Source organism: Epinephelus lanceolatus, chromosome 15 (genome assembly GCF_041903045.1).
Source record: "Epinephelus lanceolatus isolate andai-2023 chromosome 15, ASM4190304v1, whole genome shotgun sequence".
Classification (NCBI taxonomy): Eukaryota; Metazoa; Chordata; class Actinopteri; order Perciformes; family Serranidae; genus Epinephelus; species Epinephelus lanceolatus.
This window is the reverse complement of record NC_135748.1, coordinates 8,938,057-8,960,744: the sequence shown is the minus strand read 5'-3', so window position 1 is coordinate 8,960,744 and position 22,688 is coordinate 8,938,057. Positions and strand designations below refer to the sequence as shown.

General features: G+C 39.8%; 1 protein-coding gene across 1 annotated transcript in view; it reads right to left on the bottom strand.

Annotated features, from left to right (window-relative positions):
• syt14a (synaptotagmin XIVa) overlaps nucleotides 1-21,598 on the bottom strand; it is a 53,537-nt gene extending 31,939 nt beyond the window's left edge. Inside the window, exons 1-2 of the mRNA XM_033642078.2 lie at nucleotides 21,532-21,598; nucleotides 8,336-8,488 (exon numbers count right to left, since the gene is read on the bottom strand). Coding sequence (XP_033497969.2) covers nucleotides 8,336-8,435 — 100 coding nt within the window. The 5' untranslated portion in view covers nucleotides 8,436-8,488; nucleotides 21,532-21,598. The remainder of the gene's footprint in view (nucleotides 1-8,335; nucleotides 8,489-21,531) is intronic.
• Between the last annotated feature and the right edge of the window lie 1,090 nt (nucleotides 21,599-22,688).

Sequence of the window (22,688 nt, the reverse complement as noted above, 5' to 3'; positions counted from 1 at the left end):
CCGTAACAGGATACGCAGTTACAGCAAATGGATGGATGGATGTCCTGTTGTTGTGTTTTTAAATGTTCTAATGCATTTCTTCTTCACCTTATGTAAAGCCCTTTACATTGCCTCTGTGTATTAAAAGTAAAAAACAAACTACCTCGCCTGTCCTAAAGGTTTGAACTGTTATGTTTAAATGTTGCCCTAATCGCATTACATCAAATAATAACAACTAGTCCATACCCATTGAGTGCACAGTTGCCCACGTACAGTTTCACATGGTGTGTGTTTAGGATACAGGTCATAGGAAATTGCAGATTAAATAGTCAACTGTACCCATTAAGAAGAGCAATGTATTCAGACAGAGTTTTTGTGAATTTGATAGTACGATTGCTTTATTGAAAGTACAGTAGTACCATTGCCAATAGTGGGATAGTTAGTGGGCTAAAAATGTACATTAGTAGTTGAGGTAGCATGTTGAAAGTCAGATAGCTAAAGTGTTTATATGTTGTATTGACTTACAAGTGGGGCACACATGACTGACTGACTGACAGAATGACACACTGACAGTTTCCGTGATTATGTACAGCATACCATACCATGACTTAGTCATACCAAAAATTGGAAAAAACCCCAAACATTGGGCCACAGGGGGAGCCACAGTGATCGGTCGCATTTTAGCCATTTTCAAGCATTTTTCTGTTGTTATAGCGCCACCCAGTTGCCAATTAGAGTTAAATTTCTCCAGTCACCTTGAGGCATCCTGTTCTACATATCTACCAAGTTTAGTAAAAATCGATATGGCGGTTAGGCCTAGATAAGAAATTAGCTCTCTAGCGCCCCCATTTTGTTTGATGGGGTCAATAATGGAGGGATCCCCTCAGATTATGTGTGGTCATATGCCTACAAAGTTGCGTGGTGATCGGTGAAACCTTTGAGATGTTACACACCTTTATGTGATGAGCCACACCCTCCGCAATATTCATTGCCTTATAGAAGCTCAGTTTTAGTAAGTTTTCCAACTTTTGCCAAGAGGGAACTTTAGATATTTGTCCCTAGATTATGTTCACCAAGTTTCATGCAGATCGGTCAAACTTCCTAGGAAGAGATCGATTTGAAGTGTTTTTCAAAAAATTCTAAATGGCGGAAAATCTATATAACCGGAAGTTATGGGTTCTCGAGGCAAATGTGTTCCTCATGAGGAGAGGCATCTCTGTGCAAAGTTTCATGTCTCTAGGACATACGGGCCATGATATATGCCCATTCAAAGTTTGCAATTTCAATCGGTTGCTATAGCGCCCCCCTTTGGCCAATTGATGTAATATTGCTTCATTCGCATCCTCCCATGACCCTCTACCACTGTGCCAAATTTCACATGACCAAGTCAGTGAGCAGAAAAATGTGGAACAGACACACACACAGACAGAGTTTTTGTCATTATAGTAAGATTGTGGTAAAAAAAAAAAAAAAAAGGACAGCTGCAAATCATTCAGTCACGGCTTTGTTAAGGTGCTGTAGTTAAAGAGACATCTGCACACTCACCCTGCAAAGGTCTTCTTTGTTTTTTATTCTTAATTTCTCATGCATCAAATATTCTACATTATTCTCCCAGTGTCTTGTATGTGTTGAATTTAGTGCTGACATTAAGATGCCATCATTCATTTTCTTTGATGGCCCTGGGTGTCATCACACACGGTGACAACATTAAGTTTAATATATTGAATTTCATGCGGGTCATGTAAATAGCATAATCCGTTTGGATGTTGTAAATTAGGCCTTTTTCCAAATGTAGCATTTTCTGATTAAGATGTGGGATACGCCTGTATTGTTTGGGTTGTGGAGTTGTTGTTCTTTAGACATGTAAACAGTACATTTGGTATGAGTGGTTTTTCTGTCGCGTGGCCTCTTGCCTGTTTACAGTCAACTATGTGTGTTGTACACGAGCCAACTAGTGAGCCGTTTGCAGGGCTGTAGAGATGTAGAGATGTCTGCACAAAAGAACAGCCCCGATTTCAGGTCTGTATTAAAAACACACCTTCTTTTTAACAATATGAAAGGCATGGATATCAGCAGATTGTTGTATATGCACAAATATCGCAACACTGACCTTTTCAAAAAGGTTGGTGAAGGAACGAAAGAGGGAGGCCGAACAAGTCCACCACCATTGGAAAACTCTTAAAGTAGAATGAATGCCTTGCGATTGTACACCTCTGTGAGCCAGTCAAATTGCAGTTACAGTTCATGACCATGTCTGTGAAAACATGAACGCTTCACACACATCTCCAACCCAGCAGCACAGAAGATCTGTACAATCAGCACAGTTTCAAGGGGACACCCAAGATTAGAGTCACCAATTAAGTACCTGACTAAATGTCTCCCCTTCTGTTCCTGAAATGTGATGATGAGTAATGGCCAGAAAAGTGTTTCTGCAGAACATTATGATGTCACAGTGAAGTTGACCTTTGACCTTTTGGATAAACACAGTCATTATATGTCATAATTTTATTGTATTGGGTATTCCTGTGAAATTTTGTCACAATTAGCTCATGAGTTAAGGCCAAAATCCAGTTTTGTTAGGTCATGGTGACCTTGACCTTTGACCTTTGACTACAAAATTCTGATCAGTACATTCTTGAGTCCAAAGGTGCATCTCAAGTTTCTTAATTGTCATTTCCTCACTCCTTGATCCCTGCTTGAACCGGAAATTGTTCTGGTGCACCAAATTGAAGAAAGCAGGTTATTCATGTGCAGGTGTTTGTAGGGCAGAGAGAAAATATCCTAGTGATGCTCTGGCAGTGAAAACTTTGTGCCTAACACGAGCACAGTGCACATGTGTGCGGACATACACTCCATCAAATGTCTCTACAGCTGTTAAAGCCAATTAGGCTGATCCAGCTATGATAAGCTGTCGCTGTCATCAGAATCGGACATTGCTTCATGTGACACTTTAGAGAGAATGGTATCTAATTCCTCTAAAAACATATTTCCTCAATTCCTCTCTCCTTCCATGCTTCCCTTGTGTCTCTCCAAGTATCCCTGGTGGGAGGGACAAAGATCCAAGGAAAAGACCTCAAGGCCTTCTTGAGGCCATGTTACCTTGAACTGTGACCACCAAAATCTGATTAGTGATTGATTACAAGTGGACGTTTGTGCCAAATTCAAAGAGATTCCCTTTAGGCATTTTTGCTCATGAGAATGGGACAGACAGACGGACCGACAATCAACCAGAAAACACAATGTCTCCAGCCAACAGCTGCCGCTGGTGCAAAAGCAGCTAGAGGAGTTCCACCTCTCCATATTTTGACGGAATAAACAGCATGTTAGGGCACTTTAATCAGAGTGTGCACAACTGTATGTAAACAGGAATACTGGTGCAATATTCATTTTCAATTAGCCAAGTAAATGGTTTAGTAGGAATATTGTCCTTTTTGGAATAAGGGCAAAAAATAGAATATTTTGTGCATGTAAACATAGTCAGTGTCACTCATTCTGAAAGGTACCTGAGGATTTCTCAGCAGTGACAACATCGCAACGGCTGATATAGTTTTTACTTTGTGAGACTGTGTGTGTTTCTCTGTCTGTCTGTGGAAAGATTCTGTCAACATGACAACATCATGATATCTACTCCACCCATCTCCTATATAAATGTAGGTGGAATGCCTTTGATATCTTGTAACTTAATATAGTGGAGGAGCTGACAACTACAGTTGTGTTACAGATTCTCAAAAGTTTTAAAAAGCATTTTTTCAGACACAAAAAGTGTTTTTATGCAAAGGAAATATATTTATAGAAATAAGTATTATTTTAATTTATCATTTATGAACTGTGAAATAAAAGTTTGATGGATAAGCATAATGCAGTGCAACAGAAAAATACCTTTTTGAACCTTAAATATTCAGAGTCTCTGTATTAACTTTTGAGGCTATAGTTATATAAAGTGGACTGCTACTGAGAGGGATTTCTAATGGCTGACCCAGCTGAAGAAATTTAAGAATATTATTGGCATGCATATCAATAAGACGACATCCTTGTTTTTACATTGACCAGCCACTGAAACGCTGGTTGTAGCTTCAGATTTGTTCCAGCAGGGAGCAGCAGAGCTTTAAAATGGCTCCAGTCAGAGCTGTGTTGTAACATCTCTCCTGCAGGCTGAAAAATCTCCAAAAAATTACTGTATTTGTAAAGTTCCTTTGGTTTCAGAGCATAAAGAATAAAAGATTTTGCGTCCGTCAAAAAAAATACCATTTTGATTATATCATTATATCGTGATAATCTAACACAAACTATCAAAAATAAACATTATTGTTCTGTTTTTGTTGAAACAGTCACTGTGCAGAGATAAACAGGCACAGACACCATGAACACCTCATCACTTTCCACTGCTGCCTTTGTTTTTAACTGAATGTTTACCAGGTGGCTTCTCAGGGTGGAGACAACTCCCTGTGCGGGCTCCCTGGGGCCGCCAACCTTTTAAACTTCTGAAGCCCTGTGGATGCATGACAAGTAAACAGGCCTACATCTGTCGGCAACAGTAATCCCCTCACGGGTTGAGAAAGGCCATTGCCAGTATAAAATGTCCCCATGCAGAGGTCATGGCTCCTGCTGCAGTCGGCGGCATGGGTCCATCATTTTATGGAGTGGTCAGACACAGGGGAGTAATTTACAGAGGGGACCCAGGGGACATGTCCCTTGCACTTTTTTCATAAGTGGTTACAGTGTCTATTATGTCTAGTTTGAATATTATAAGATACACATCATGAAATCTTGACTTCCATAGAGTTAAAAGGAAAAAAAAAAGTTTTATTTGTGTGTACTTTGTTACATATTAAGATGGAGAATGCATTTTACTCACTTTAAACATTTTGCTTTTTGGCACCATCTTTACTGTTTTTGTGCAAACTGTCTTAATCCATGTGATGCCCTGAGCTGTGCCAACATATCATCATATATTTCTTTTAAGTAAAGCTAACTACGCTGGGCTAATTTCCATGACAGCTTTGTATTCAAAAGCCTCTAGACTTTAGTTTCACAATAAATACATGTTTTTTGATATCCACATTGCTTGATGTAGGGCAGACATCCAATCACCTTTGAAAATTTGGATCAATTCCAAACAACACAGGGAAAATTATAAGAAATTAAGTCTGTCCCCGCACCATCTCTAAGTGTTTTTAGTCTGTACATTTTTGCCTATGGGATAAGTCAATATATTGATCGGTCTTACTACTTTTTGCAGTATTTTTCTGTATAAAATATGTTTGTTACAACCAAGGGACATACAGTATCAAATAATGTTCTACCTCAGGTTGGAGTATCTGAAAAACCAAAGCCCTTTTGAGGATTTGTGCCTGTACTAGCTGTGCCTCAGACTGAAAGCTTTAGATTTATTTGGTATATTATACACAAAAACTTTTTTTATGCATTTCCGTGCATCTACTTCTGGTTCATTGTGGACCTAGTATGTTATGTCAGTCCTTACCTCAGCTGTCAAATGAGTGGAGAACATATATGAACAGACATAATCTAAATGTTATATGTCCAAGAGGTTAGGTTATTTCCCTTGAAATTGCTAGTGGCCTAAATTCACAATTGAGGTTTATAGCCCAAATGTCAACTGCCATGGACACGTAGTTTCTGTATCACCGGTAGAAACCAGTCCAAACTTCACTAGAAGTCAGAGGTGGGACTAAGTCACTCCTTTGCAAGTCACAACTAAGTCTTTGCTCTCAAGTCCCAAGTCAAGACAGGCATTTTTTTTTCACATTATTAATCTGTTGTTAGAATGGCATTACATTGAGTGAAGAGCGCATTATGACTTGTTAAGGACTCAGGGTCAAGTCCCAAGTCCTTAACAAGTCATAATGCGCTCTTCACCCAATGTAATACCATTCTAACAACAGATTAATAATGTGAAAAAAATAACAAAAATCTTGAATGCTTCTAAAAATGCATATTAATTTGTTATAACAAGTTATTGGAAGTGTCTCTGGCAACAAAATCATCCTTGATGTCATTTTTTTTTCATTTGGTGACTAACATAATGTTAGTTCTTCATGATTCTCTCCTGCAACTTGATTGGATGCTGTTGGATTAGTTCAAACAAAGTGGATCATCTGGGGAATGAAGTGTCGACTTGTTAGGAATGAACAGTGTTATTGTTTATTATCTGAAGTGAATTGACTGATGACACACTTTTCAAATAATACACTTTTTGTGCTTAGGGGAAGGTATCAAGTATTTTCAAATCAAAAGTCTCAGGTCCAAGTGAAGTCACAAGTCACTGATGTTAAAGTCCAAGTCAAGTTTCAAGTCATTTTTGATTTTGTCTATTCTTAAGTCATCAAATCTGTGACTTGAGTGTGATTTGAGTCCAAGTCATGTGAATCCAATCCACACCTCTGCCAGAAGTATAAAAATGCCATTTGCCAGGTAAAGAACATTCAAGATTTATGTGACATGTTGGCTGAAAATGACTTAAACATATCAAATGGAAGCTCTCGATGAGCTCTTTCTACTGCCAAAGGCTTCTAAGACATTTTGGAATCATTAACCAAAAACCAATTCATCACCAATTTAACACTGACCACAATGAACTATAATATTTTTTTCAATAAATGTCAAAATATTAAGAATATTGTCATTTTTAATATTAAAGATAAAAAGTCAAACAAAGTTGAGGGACAATATGGTCCATTTTTGTTTTGGCTGTCCTGCCAGTGGCGTAAATATCGACGGTGCAACCGGTGCAGCTGCACCGGGGCCCAGACGCTGTCAGGGGCCCATGAAGGAAAAAAAAAAAAGCAGCTGTCCAGAATTGCCACTCCACGCTATCCACCTGGGTACACTGACGCACTTCACCAGGACGCACGGCGCCTCGCGGACCACTACAGCAGGGATTTATCCTCAAGTTTCCCCGACCAAATCCTTGCATTCAGAGCCTGCTTTAAGTCTGAAATAGCAAAAGAGCCAACTGTGAAGGATCTGGCTAAGATGCTAATTGTGGAAAACAGCACCATGGCAGCATCATTTACTGATGTTTGCACTGCATTACTGTTATATCTCACCATAACTGTCACTGTCGGGACTGCAGAGCACTCATTCTCCAAGCCTAAGTTGATAAAGACTTATTTAAGGAGCAGCATGGGACAAGAAAGACGGCCAAATTCACAAAGAATGAACTGCGGCCGCTGATAGCACCTTGAATTGCACTTCACTTGCACCCGCAGTTTGCTCCGTCTTGACGTCCTATTCACAAAGGATATTGCGCTAATGATATACCAGCGCAAACACGCCCACAAAGTTTGGCAGCTGAGTGCAGTTCGCCCCTGGGTTGAGGCTGTGGATTTGACCAAGTTTGACCACTTTATCACTATTCCCTCTCACTTGGAGCTGTTTTTTCGTTATCTTTTGAATTTAATATGAATTATGGAACCGTTTTTGTTCACGTTTGTTTCCCCCGTTTCGTAAAATAAATTATTGAAAGTTGCTTTTGAAGTGCGAGACAGAAGTGCGTTTTGAGAACAGCCGCAGACTGTCACCTGTTCAATGCACCAATATCTTCGCATGCCATTAAAGTAATAATGATTATAATAATAATGTCAAAATATTATTTACAGACTGATTTAACAGACGATCACTGCTGCCACGATCACTGGAAAGTCTGGGCGAGAGGCTTCCACAGAGGAGTGCCCAGTTTGCACCAGCTTTCTAAAGACGTTATTTATTTCACTCAAACTGCGTGTGACTATTAGCCTCAGTAACCTCATATGTTGGAAAAATGTGCACCTACTGTCTGTAACCCTTGTCTGGGTTGATTCCTAGTTTTCGCCACCCTTAAAATAAATGTTCTCTTTAGAAAATGAAAAGCATTCTTTACTGGATTTGATCTATTACATACAATCCTATAGTTCACGGTAGTTTGAGCCCAGGTCAGGACAGGCTGTTAGATAAGTGTTGATATGGAGTTTCGGCCGCTGTCCGTGGTGCTGAAAGGCTGGTTTGCAGGATGAGTGTGTGGCCAGTCACCTGTAACGTTAGCCTACATGGTGACAATAGCAGTTCTCTCAAGTGGCTGTGCGTGTGTGTCCAAGCGTGTGTGTGTGTGTGTGTGTGTGTGTGTGTGTGTGTGTGTGCGTGTGTGCAGTGCGCACGAGCGTGCGCTTGTGTTTAGGGCGGGGGTGGGGGGCACAAAAAAAATATTTGCACCGGGGCCTATCACCATGATGTTACGCTACTGTGTCCTGCATAGTTGGTCAAATGTCACTTACACCCCTCTGGTTCTCTCCCCTGGTTATGGTAAAATGGGCCTTGAAACCTTGAGCACAAGAGCACAGATATCGAAACGCGAGCTCACCTTGGAGATCGTTTTTTTTCCTGAAGTCATCAAGGCACTGAAGGTTCCCTGGGTTCTCTAGTGCCAACTTGTTGTTGAGGTACCAGAACAGGAGGGTCATGAGGATGATGAAGAGTCCGATGGCAGTCAGAAACCCCAGCACCTCTGGAGAGACTGAGACATGGAAAGTCGAGTTAAAGTTGCTGCTGTTAAATATCGGTACGCTATAGTCAAAGAAACGTGACACACTGGCTTATAATTTAGTTAACAAATTAGACCATGGCAAAGTGCATTCCCTAAATAATTCACTATTATTTTAATTTGTAGGAGAAAATTTGTGCAAAGTAAGCTAACATGAAAATGACAGTTGGCAGTAAAACTGGTACTGACACTGCAGACTGTAGTAACCAAAATGGCTTCTTTTGGCATAACAGTAATGTGATCAAGAGTTTATTAAATCAGTCATCAGGTTTGTGTTCAAAGGCAGCATGATGCACTTTTACAATATAATGAATGCTTTTCATGCAAAAATTCATGTTAAAAGAACATTTCACCCCCAAATTTACCTGTAGTGCTGTTTATCAGTCTAGATTGCTTTGGTGAGAGTTGCAGTGTTGGAGATATCGGCCGTAGAGATGTCTGCCTTCTCTTCAGCACAATGGAAGTAGAAGACACTCAGCTCGTGGTACAAAAAAGGCCAATTAAAAAACTCAACAGCAATGTCTCTTTCCAGAAATCATGACCCAGTTACTCAAGATAATCCAAAGACCTTGTTGTGGGCAGTTTCATGTAGGAACTATTTTCTTTCTACTGAACTACACCCGCTAACATCACTGTGCAGAGGGAAGCGTGCATCTACTCACGGACGAGAGGCTGGTGACAGCGAGAGATACAAACATTAATGACATCTCCCTCAGCTAAACTATAATGTTAGCTACAGTTATGTGAGCTAGCAGAAGATGCGTGCTTCCATCTGCAAGGTGATACGATTGGCAGGTGTAGTTCTGTAAAGAGGTATTACTGCTGAGTTTTATATATATGTATGTTTTTGGCACTTTGAGCACCACAAGTCGAGTGCCATCTAGTTCTATAATAATGGAGAGAAGGCAGACATCTGTACGGTTGATATCTCCAACAATCTGCAACTCACACCAAATCAATCTAGATTGCTGAAAAGCACTACAGGTAAGAGGAAAAATATGTATTTTTCATTTGGGGATGAACTGTCCCTTTAAATAAAGTCATGTCATCCATTTTCTACAAACATTAGATCAAAATGGAGAGAGACAGAGGCAGGTAGATTGAAAGGGGCCAGGGGAGGCAGCAACACAGAGAGAGACAGAGAGAGGTTGTGTCACTGTAGAGACACAACTGGTTTGTTGCCATAGCAACAGGTTCAGGTGCAGCGTCACTCCAGACTCCAGACACACAGGCAAGTCATAACTCATTAAACACCAACTGCCACACATCAGCGGATACAGTTTGGTCTGGATACAAACATCATCAGATATGCAGACAGGAAGTGCAAAAACAGAATTAACTTCGTTGATAACTCAATCTGAGGGAGTTTATGACAGATGACAGCCAGCTGTATAACTCTCCTTCTTATATTTGATCTTCCAACACCTTCATGGAGGTGCTGGTGTATGTCATCATCAAGTGTGGTCACAGGGGAGACATCCTGTCTTAGTTCTGTCTCTGTTCTTTTCTCTGGTAGTAGATGAACCCTGTGACATCCAAATGAGCTTAACATCTTTGTCCTCAACCACTGCCGATTATTAAATGTCACCCTTTCAAATATAAAATACTAACCCACCATAATTGAGTAGACATTTTTCACTTCATAGACCTCTGCAAAAGTTCAGAAGCAATCAGCCTTTAATTCCAGTGATTGGCTGTCACCTCCTGCAGGGAGTTCAGGAAATTAATTTGACATTTTACACTAGAAAAATAATGCACTGCAATCAGGGACACAGAGGATGAGCGGGTCACTAGGAAAAAACTGCTCAATAGAGCCACTTCGAGGGAAATTCCTACTCTTTTATATTATAATGAAAACTGGCTGAGGCAAATAATGATAAGAAGAAACACTGAGAACAACATGTTACATAGGGGTGCAGGGAGTGTAGCATCAGTGTGAACAGCTGTCATGTAAGAGCCACCACAGATTGGATCTTGCCTGATGGTTTCAGTAGAATTTGGCAGATCATTTTAATAGCTTAATAGATAAGGTCCTGTCCATAATTGAAGGAGGGAAGTGAGCCCATGCCAAGACACTACCACAGACTATGAGGCAATAACCAGTCTGTGCAGTGGCAGTAAACGCAGCCTAATTAAAGCCATTTCTGTTGAGTGTGACTCATAGCAAAGACTTGTTCAAGGTGACTGCGTCTTTGCAAAAACAAAACTAGAATTAGCACCTTTCAGTTGTATGCCTCCAAGGCGGTAAGTTGTATGTACGCACCAGTCAAATTGCACTTAAAGTTTACATCCATGTCTGTGAAAACATGGATGCCTTGTACACATCTCACCCCGGCATCACACAGGATCTATACAATGCACACAGTTTCAAGGTGGACAGCCAAGATTAGTGTCACCAGTTCATTACCTGACCAAATGTCTCCCCTTCTATTCCTGAGATATAACATTGAATAATAGCCAGAGTGGCCAAGTGTTTTTGCAGCACATCATGATGTCACAGTGAAGTTGACCTTTGACCTTTTGGATATAAAATGTCATCACGTAACTATTTTTTTTCCCTATTAGACATTTCTATGAAATTTTGTCATAAGTAGTGTATGAATTATTCAGTTTTGGCCAAAAACACATTTTGTGAGGTCACAATGACCTTGACCTTTGACCTTCAACCACCAAATTCTAATCAGTTCATTGCTGAAGCCACGTGGAAATTTGTGTCAAATTTGAGGAAATTCCCCCTAGAGGTCTTGAGATATCATGTTCACAAGAATAAGACGACGGTCAGTGACCTTGAACTTTGACCTATGACCACCAAATTCTAGTTGGTTCACCACTGAGTACAAGTAAAAGTTTGTGCAAAATTTGAAGAAATGTCCTAAAGGTGTTCTTGAGATATCGTGTTTACAACAATGGCATGGACGTACGGATGTACAAAATTACCACATTGTGTGTGGTCATGTGGTCAGCAAGGACAATTGGCATCCAGACAGAGGTGCACACAGTGTGTGGTGCCATATGGGTGAAATGGCAAATGCAGTTTCTTCTTCATTAGTACTGCAGGAGTTTGTATTCCTGGTGTCACATTAAATGTATGAACACTGCACTCTATCAAACACTGGGCTTGTGATAGAAAAAGCAAGTTTGTGCAGCAGTCTGTATTCTCTTCAGGGTAATGGCAAGAGGGATTTGGACAGTGGAATGCAAGGGACACAATAAATTTGTGCTGTGGCTTGCGTTGTCTGTCACAGTTTTTCCTCTGGATAATACATTTTGTGGGCTGCTGTGGCCCCAGTGAAACCAGTGACCACAGATGGAAATGCATGGAAATTTGGATACGTTTTTAAGTACCGTGTTCGTGCTATTAGCTATACTGATAGAGCAACTGAGTGTCTGCTGAAACACTGCCTCACTCTGATAGAAAGATTTTCCCGGTGGTAAGATATTTTTTTATTTGTAATTTTATTTTATGTACTTTGAACATTTTTTACAATTTGTCTCTTGTTTCGAATTACCACGTTATATCATTCAATCAAAACTACCTATGTTTAAACTAGGTATGTCAACAATTGATAGCATAATCAATGTGCTGTGTGATAAATATAGGCTCTCATGTCTATTTTACAAGTCTTGGTGGTGCTTGTTGGAGTTGGCGTTGGATGGTGGTAGCATGTGGCTGTGAGTCACTCATCAAGATGTGGAAATCGACTCACCAGTCTGTAAACTCTCCTTCTGCAGACTTTCAGCTAGCTAGCTGCTAGATTGCCAGGTCAAGGTTTTCAAATGCAAACATCAGTAAACATCAAGGAAGGATGGAGAAGAATAAGCACTAGCATCCTGCTAACCATAGTACAGGCGCTGGAAATAAACTGGACGACCTCCATGCCACATCAGTTTCCAATGGGATAACAGTAATTGTAATACCCTTTGATTTACCGAAACTTGGCTAAATCCTGGAGAGTGCTATTCAACCAGGAGGCTCCTTTTTCTGTTTGTTTCTGATCCGACAGAGCAGAGGACTCTAGGAGAGATGGAGATGAATTGTGTGCTAGGACTGGTATGATAGTTGGAGTGTGAGGTGCTGTCCTGTTCCTGCTGTGGATCATGGCTGTACACCATTCAGAGGCAGCAGCAGAGCGGTGTCGTGTTGGGGTCAGGATGTGTGAACAGTTAAATGATTCCACAACCAGAAACCCTGGATTACCGGAACCATCTGGAAACATGGACCATTATGGAGCAGCAGCCATCAATGTAAGAGGATGCAAAAAAAGGACTAAATTACAGTGTACCAGTCAAAGGAACTGATGGGATCACATTTCACTGGAGTTGTACGTTGTGTAATTGAATGTGACAGTTAAATGATTGACTGACTGACGTAGCTGATATGTTGTGACAACGCTGTGGTTAACATGTGGTTATGTTTAGGCACAAAACCACTTAGGGAATGTCGCAAAAAGATTTTGTTTTAGCTTAAAATACTGGTTTGGTCATCAAGAATATGGCTGGAAATGTCCTGAACTCTTGTTAAAAAAATACCTCATATAAATTTAATATGAAGTATATCACTTTAGAGATGTTGATATGATATGTATGAAATGTGCAAATGTAACATATTTTGGTTTAAAGGAACATACAATGCCAACATTTTCTTCTGTCCACTGAGCAGGCGCCGAACTCCAAGAACACTGGATCCTACAACTCCCATAGCGCAGCCAATGGCATCATTTAGTCTGATGTTCCCTGCCTGATAAATATGTCCACATCTTTCAAACACAATGCCTGCAGTGGGTGATGCATGGTTTCTTTTATACGTGTTTAGTCTCCAAGCACAAGCTGAGATAACTGTTATTATGTCATCTGGGTTATTTTCTCAGTCTCTAAAAAGCTCCCTACAGAATCATAAAATAGATTATACAACTGATTTAATACTAATGTGTAGTACTTTTCATGATGTGTGAACTTGAGAGTCATGGGTGGAGTGACACAATATACCCCCCAACTCTTTGTAATCTACATAAATCAAGTGTTAACATTAAAATAGTAATATGCCTATATATGTGGTTCCAGATCCTAGACATTAACGGCAATCAAGAGTGCAAATGTCTTCAAAATTAACTTTACAACAGACTACTGAAGGGTCATGTAAGTGAGAAGGGAGAAGTGAGAAAAGAGATACTAAGAACAAAGGATTTTTTGTGCCATTATAAAGAATACACTGTTCACTCCCCAAATTACCGCTGAGCTCATTTATGATGACGAATTAAGCTCAGCACAACACGGAAATCACTATATAGAGTCCATTTTGTTCAATTAGACCAAATGACCGTCCTGGTACAGATGGAGGATAATGAGCTCATTTGGCAAGAAAGTGTACTTAGATGTCATCTTATTTTCCAATTAAAGATGGTGATGATATTTTCTGTTATTTGTAATGCTCATATAATGTCTGCAACAACTAACTGGGCTCAGCCAACAGTGTCACTGCCAACTTCACTGTTTTCACTTCTGCATTTGTTTTGCTATACGACTGAAATACAACTGTTACATATTACTGTAAGAGCCAGACTGAGTCTTTCACACCTAAAGAACTGAAAGAACGCTGCTGTGCTCTTATTTCCAGCTCCTGTTTGAATTTATAAGATGTGTTTCAGCATGAAAAAAAAGATTGTTTGAGTAATTGTCTGTTAAATGTGCCTGGGCTGTAGTGAGCCTGGAATATTGTGAGGAGCCCACAATGTTTGGTCACATGGTGAGGTGGGAACAGGAGGCGATATCCCACGGGAATGCCTGTCTGCTTGCACTGTACCAGCTTCTCACTGCTGACTGAATTATTCACAGCACAGATGGAGAGGGATCCTGCTCTGTATAATTCCCCAACTGGCCCAAACAGGGAAAACATTATTCAATCACAGAAATCTACAGACAGTTTCTCTCTTTACTTTTGGCTTTCTGACTTAAGACTACAATATTTTTTGTTTTGTTTTACTCTTTTAACAGAATCTGTATTCAGGCTTCAGTCCCCACTTTTACTCCCCTCACCAAATTTAAACATTGGACACGATAGTGTAACTGTAATTAAAGCACTGTAAAAAGTGTTGGTTTCTTGTTTCCCTTTTTTAATTTTATGAAACAGAAACTCACTGCTCTTGATCTCAAATGCAAGTAATTACTATAGAGTGTTTCGATTCTCAGCTCCAGAGGACCATTAGGGCCACATATGAGAAATTTATTTGAGTTCTGAAAGTCAAAACTTTGAGATTAAAGTCAGAATTTGGACTTTAATGACAGACTTTTACTCTAAGATTTTTAAACTCAGAATTCTGCCTTAAATCTCAGAACTCAAATAAATTTTCATGTGGCGCTAATCGTCTTCCATACTTACCTTAGGTCAAGTTGCTTTTTATTCAGTATTCAAATCTGCAGCCACTAGCAGGAACTAATCATCCTGATAATAAGTAAAATAAGACTCATATAATTAATGAAACTAGAGTAATACATAATCTTGATTTAAAAAAAAAAAATCCATGTAAGGTTTTTGACTATAAATTAACAATGGAAACAAATGGCAGACGTTATTGCACAGCCTGTGTTCAGTCTTAGCTGATAGACTTATTTAACCAAATGTATTCCATTAAAATACAGACAATAGCCCTTAGATAATGTGTGGGGGACTGAATGATGACTCACAGGAAGATTAAATAATAACCGACTTTGTTATACAAGAAGCTCACAGACCAATAATGTTGGAAAGCAACCTTGTAGTTGTTACAGGATGTACCACACACTTCTGTAGAAGTCTTTAAAGTTTTTTGGAGTGGATTTGGAAGTAAGAACCAAACATGAGACAAGATGTATCAAACTCTTTTTTCAAGACAGAGATATTTGGGATTCACCACAGCATAATAACTCCTCTTCAAATCATATGTGGAAAGACTTTGAATATGAAAACTAGGACAACATTTTGTCTGTAGCCTGCACAGTTTTGCTTAATGATAACCTAAAAGGGTTTCTGATGCAAGTACAAATATTACAGGGGATCTGTTAAGCTCACATGCTAATGTTAGCTGCTGTTAACTGCTGAATGAGGGGCTGTCGCCACGCGTCGGCTCGCATTCTCCGGTTTGGAGGGTGTGTTCTGTGCTACCACGTGTGTGCTGCTGGGTTGCTAACAAGAGTCTGTAGCTGTGCGGCAGCTCGTTCTTAAGCTTGGGGGTTATGTATGTTACTTTGAAACTGGGTAAGCTGCTAACAAGAGTCTGTGGCTGTATGGCAACTCGTTCTTTTGTTCAGAGTGTGCGACTGGGTTAGCTGCTAAAAAAAGTCTGTCCCCTCCCAGCAGCTTATTCTTCATTTTAGCTTCTTTAGTTGACATGTCCCATGCATGTCAGAGCAGAGAATAATGCTCATTTTGTCACGATTTTGAAACCTAATTCTATATAATTTTATATATTTTTTTAATCATTTAAATTTGGCTGGGTGGTTAATGACGCTTTTTTTATAGTGTGACAAACTTTTGTTATTTTTGCTTTATCTGGACTTAAATGGTCAAATAACAGTTTACTGTCCTCACATGGTCTGCGCTGGAACACCTGTAATCACTCTGACTGAAATGCTCTACTTAGCTTCTGTCTCTTTAAGACCCCCTGCCGAAAAAGCCCAGTCAGCTCTGATTGGTCAGTGTTTGCGAGTTCTCTGCATCTTGGTGTCTCTGCACCATTACTACAGCCAGGGAATGACTGTAGCAGAGTTTAGTGGCACTTTCTACAGTAAAAAATCACCTATAAAAGCTACCAGACAGATTCAGCAGGAATATGATCCGAAATCTGGGAGAAATTAACAACATCAGCAACCAAGATCACATTTCCCTATTGCTAGCATGCAGCTACATGTAGCAGTGTGCCTGCATTGTGCAAATGACTGTAACAGAGAATAGCGCCACTTTCTATTATGAAAAATCAACCCTAAATCTAGCTGTACATGTTCCAGCAGGATTATGGTCTGAAATCGCGAGAAATTAACAACATCAGCCACCACGATTGCACATTTCTCTGACCTTAGTATGTAGCGGCATGTAGCATGTCATGTAAACACCTGTAGTAACGTCAGTGGCGGTCCTAGCACATTCCTAGGTGTGGACATGTTACAAAAATCATATAAATCAATAATAAATGAAAAAAGAATTACAAATGAACTTGTTCTGAGATATATGACATTGTGAAATAATAATAAAATATACAAATTAACTTTCTAATTCTCCGATTTTGGAACTCTGGGCTGAGAGCAATGAAATAACAATTTTGCCAATAGCCGATACCGATGTTTTTATATTGGTATTTATTCTTCTTTTGTGCCAAGAAAACACAGAAATCTACACTGTAAAAAATAAATGAACAGTTTTAAAGTCATTCAGTCCTTCATTACACTACCTTTGAATGAGCACAGGAACCCAGAAAAAAACACCTCTCTATTATTTAGTAGGCCCTGCTTTGTAGTTATGTAGTTGTGGCTTTATGTAATATTTCAAAATCATAGTAATAATAGTATTAGTAAAAAATAGAAAAAGATAAACATTTAGATTTTTATGAATAATGGCGCTCTTAGCATTTGCCTGTACTGCCTATGCCACGGGCTGGCACTGAGTAATGTGCCTGGAGCAGATGATCATGTAAAGAAATGCAGAACAAGCTGACGTCAGCTTGTAGCCAAAGTCCAAAAAAAGGTTGGAAACAGAGTATTTGGTCTGAAGCTTGAGGTTCTTGCTCACAGAGGTTACTTTTACATACATTTACCTCATTATCGTAAACTTTGGCCACACTTGATATCAACATGTGACACTGTAACATTATATATATGACAGAAAAGAAGTAAAGGCATAATAGGTCCCCTTTGCAGCAAGAAATGTCCTTGCTGATGACAGGATACTGAATGCTTGGTGTATGCTCATGGATGCATACAATATTCTTCAAAAATAAGAGATGCTGAGTATAATACAGGCTCATTCATTGTCAGTGCAGGCACTTTAGGTTGATATTAACATGTTAAGTTAGAAAGTGGATGAGCAAGACAATGTTTACTGAACGTTGTCTCACTCGGTTCTATACAAGATATTGAAAAATTAGTGACTTTTATTTTGACATTGCTGAATGACAGGAAGTAGTGTCATGTATTTATAGGGCAATTACAAGACTGTCCAATCACCGGCCGTAGTCCAAGGACATAATGACTTTTCCTTGTGTTTCACAAATGGAAGGTTCCTAAGTCATTGAAAGGTTTCCGCACTGCGCACCATAAAAAATGACATCCTGACCCAACCAATCAGATGGAGGTGGTCCTATTCCTTGAATGGGTTACCTTGACTGGATCTGACAATCATCATGTTGGTCTAAAATGAAACTGTACATCTTTAGTTAGAGCCAACAAAGAGCGTGTTTATAATTTCACCATCATAATCCACGCTGCATACATTTCCCTCAATGCATGGGAGCACTTAGAGATCCCCCAGGAGGAGCAAGAGGACGTTGCTGGGGAAAAGGACATCTGGGCTGCTCAGCTGACCCTGTTGCCATGGCAACCTGACTCAGGTATGTGGCAAAAAGAAATAGATGGATGGATGGCTGATGATGGTGTGCTGATGCTAGGCTCCTAAAATTGTCAATAATGTTTAGGTTATGTGTTATGGGAGGTATTTGATAGCATTTTCATATGGATATTATACAGTCGGTGTACAATGTGGAAAACTAATGTAAATGTGCTTAAGTCTAAAATTCTGAAAGTGCTTAATTGTCACTATTGAAAAATATGGTTGGTATTTTTGTTCATTGTGCACGCCTCTGTTGTCTTTCTTTGGTTCTGTCCGCATGGAAACAGTTGCCATGTTGAATGTCAAAAAGCACAAAACCATCTCAAAACCACAAATTCACCCACACACTCCACAGGCAGTCCATAAGCACTCTAAACAGTACTCCCGTACACACTCCTACGCTTGTTCATACAATGCCCCGAAGCCCAGTACCTACTGTGTAGCCACAAACCTGTCCACACACATGAACACACACACACGCACACACATGCACAGCTCTGGAATCTTCAACAATCACAAAACAAATGGAATAACCCAAATTATTGGACGTGCACAGCCTTACACAACCAGACCACTCAGCTGGCTCGTACACTGTGATAAGCCCCCTCTCAATCTACTTGTGCATTTATCAAGAGTCATCTCCATCCAGAAATATGAATCCTGCCACGGCAAAGAGAGCCACTGAGTGCTCTGACTCAACATGCAAAATTATAATTATTCTAACCTGCCTGATTAGTTAAAAGCTTGTCATTTTAAAACGTTACAGCTGTGCACCATCCTGACCTTTAATACATGCAGTTACATAAGAAATCAGTCACGTCTCAGATAGCATGTACGTATATGTAAATGTAGCAAGCTATAACTTTAGAATCACCCATACAGTGGAATGAGCTTATCTATATAAGTTTTCTTTACTAAATTAATTAACATATATCCACAATGATGCCACTATAACACTTGAGATTACAGCCTGCGAATGACACTGTAATTATTTAGCGTAATCAGGATGTCAATAAATACCTACATGGCACAAGGACAAGATGTCATAAATTACAGTGTAAGTACTTAACAATTACTGCACCCCATAATTGGTCCTCGGTAACACAACCAGAAAAATGTACAAAACAGGTTAACAGTGCTATGTGTTATTATTATTTTTAAAAAATGACATGGTAAAATGATTTAAAGCACAAAGTATTTTTGCTGTGGAGAGGTCGTACCTTTATAGTTAGAGCTATGAAATAGTTCCAGTATGTTCTTAAAATGATGGTAACATATTGGGGAACAGTAATGTAGTTTTGGGGTCCAGTGGATGATCTACAGTACCTGACAATCAAAAGGTGGTTTGGTTTTGGTTAGATGCCGAAAATAAGTTCTGTGGTTAACGCAACATTTTCAAGTTTTGTTCTACGACATAGAATACATCCGTAAATACCTCATCAAGTGGCTAAATGACACAAGAGTACGTCATCATGCTGAACACAGCTTTACAGCCTCGTGGTGTTGTGGTGGTGACACTGAAGTCATGCAATGGTGGTGTAGTTCATTTATAGCCTGACATTTGCTTCTTACATCTGGTGACTGCATTTATGTTTGAAAAATCATCAAAGTGATGTTGAGTTGTGAAAAATTTCTTGCTGAACAAAACGTGTAAGTATCATAAACGTGTGTTTGCCACAGAGCTTATTTTCTGCAATAATCCAAAAGCCAATGGAAAAATCCCATGGGCTTTTTAATGAGGGAACAAGGGCAATGCTAACTTCCACATCAGCCTTAAAAAAGAAAAAAAGAAAAATCACGCAGTACTTCGGGGAGATATTTCCGCTCTTCAGGCATGTGCACATCAACACTCAATATGTCATCTTTTATGTTAAAGGCACAGTTCACCCCAAATCAAAGTACGTATTTTCTCAGTTACCTGTAGTGTTAATTATCAATATAGATTGTTTTGGTGTGAGTTGCTGAGTGTTGGAGATATTGGCCATAAAGATGTCTGCCTTCTCCCCGGTATAATGGAACTAGATGTCACTCGGCTTGTGGTGCTAAAAGTGCCAAAAAATACATTTGAAAACTGAACAGCAATGTCACTTCCCAGAAATCATGACCCAGTTACTCAAGATGATCCACAGACTTTGTTGTGGGTAGTTTGATGTAGGAACTATTTTCTTTCTACCGAACTACACCCTCAAACCATATCACTGTGCAGAAGGAAGCATACATCTACTGCTAGCTCACCTAATGCCACAGAGACAGCTCAGCCAAGGAGGACGCCATTAATGTTTATGTGTGTTTACACTTAATGTGATACAGTTGGCAGATGTAGTTTAAGTAGAAGGAAAATAGTTCCTACATGAAACTGCTCACAACAGGCTCTGTGGATTATCTCGAGTGACGTGGTCATGACTTCTGGATAGAGACATTGCTGTTGAGTTTTTCAAATGTATTTTTTGTCACTTTGAGCACCACAAGCTGAGGTAACTCGGCAACTCACACCCAAACTATATAGATAAACAGTAAAGGCCTAGAGTAGAGCCGCTGTTCCTTCATGAAACGGGTTACTTGAGGTGGTTTGGGCATCTGATCAGGATGCCTCCCGCTGGAGGTGTTTCAAGCACGTCCCACTGGTAGGAGGCCCCGGGGCAGACCCCAAAGACACTGGAGGGATTATATATCTCACCTGGCCTGGAAACACCTTAGGGGTCTCCGAGGAGGAGATGCAAAGTGTTGCTGGGGAGAGGGATGTCTGGGGTGCTTTGCTTGGCCTGCTGCCCCCACGACCCGGCCCCGAATAAGCAGATGAAAAAAAAAATGGATGGAGAAGGCAGACATCTCTACGGCTGATATTTCCAACACTCGGCAGCTAGCAGCAAAACTATCTAGACTGATAAACAGCACTATAGGTGAGAGGAAAAATATGTATTTTTGATTTTAGGGTGGACTGTTCCTTTACACCTTACAACAAAGTTTTGTTTTTTAAGTGCCTTTGTTATTGTTAAAGGACGTAATAGGCAAAACCTGCTATTTCCCTGTTCTGTTCCTTAAAAGACACTGAAATAGCCCCAGTCTCCCTGACAACAGCAGAGACAAACTAACAAATATGTGCACATGGAAAAAAGCAATCTTTCATACCTAAAAGTTTCTTTGTTTCATCTGCTCTTACTTAAGAGAATATGACTCAAATTTAAGTGCTTGCAAAGTTAATTGAAACATTATCAGTTGACAGTCGTAGCAAAACAATGAACAGCAGTGAGCACATACAACAAAGCAAGTCTCAAACAAACAACACAGCCAAGACAGCAGTGAAGGCAGCGCAGCCTGAACACAGTGGAACAGCAAAATAAGGACGAGTGTCAGCGGTGATAGTTTCACAGTGATAAATGCTGATGAGGAAGGTGGAGTGTGGGGTCAGAGGTCAACCTCCCAGAGCTCTGATCTGCCCTACCTTTTCTGACGCAGATCAGCTCATGTACTCCACAGTTACGCTCGCCACCTGGAAAGACAATGCAGGTTCAATGAGCCACGCTGTGATGGAGGGAACGGAAGACAGCGCATGGAAACATTAAAAAAAATGTTGCAACATTTAGACAAATTCCCAGAAGAGGACAGGAACAACACAGAGAGAAGACACTGACGGAGACTGGATGGCAACAGTCTGATGTGGGTGTACAAGCTGCTCCAGTTTAAAATAAGAAACACTACAGACATTTATTCAAACAGCCTGTTCATGATTGTGGACTAAAATGTGTCTCTCTTTGCTGAGTTTTATTGTTTTACTTAACTAGATAATTAGAGAGCTCTAAATGCCCACATAAGGTCCTAAAATTCTTTTAACATTAGCTGATGACAGCGAGCTGACAGCTCCGGCTCCATTAGTGTTCTTCTGTGGGCAGAGGAGCTTTGCATGATTGAAGGCTGCTGCGGTTTTTATCCACAAATACTGTGATACACAGTCCCTGCTCACAGGCTGAGGACGTGCTATGTGCTTATGTGGAGCCTGTAAATCTTGTAAGCCTAACATAATTTAACCAAAATACTCCTCACGCTCATTTACAGTAATAATTACCTGTTGGAGTCTAATTAGGTGTACATAACCTCTTTTTACCCTCTGTGTCAGTTCTTACAGCTTCAGACCTTTCTGTTCAACTCAACTCTAACTAACTTTATTTATATAACACTTTTAACACAACACAGTTCTTCTGTGTGTCAGCATAGCAGAAATTTAGTTGGTAACAATACCAGTGAAACTCCACGTGTTTCAATACACAATCCAATACCATAGTATAAAACAAAAATAAAACAATAAATCCTATGTACTTAGCAGTGTGGGAGGGTAATGCGTTACAATAATATATTTATATTTATTTATATGTTTTAGCAGTAATGAAGTAATATAATATATTACCAACAGGATTTGGGGTAATATTATTACATTTACAGTGTAAGGCATTACCACCTGAAATTTACTGTATATTGCCAATGTGCCACCAGGAAAAAAACATTCCCCGAAGGCTATTGTGTCTTGTCATGGCACTACCTAATTTATACAGTCTATGGTCACTACAGACTACATTATAGCAGGGTGCCAGTGATGGACACAGC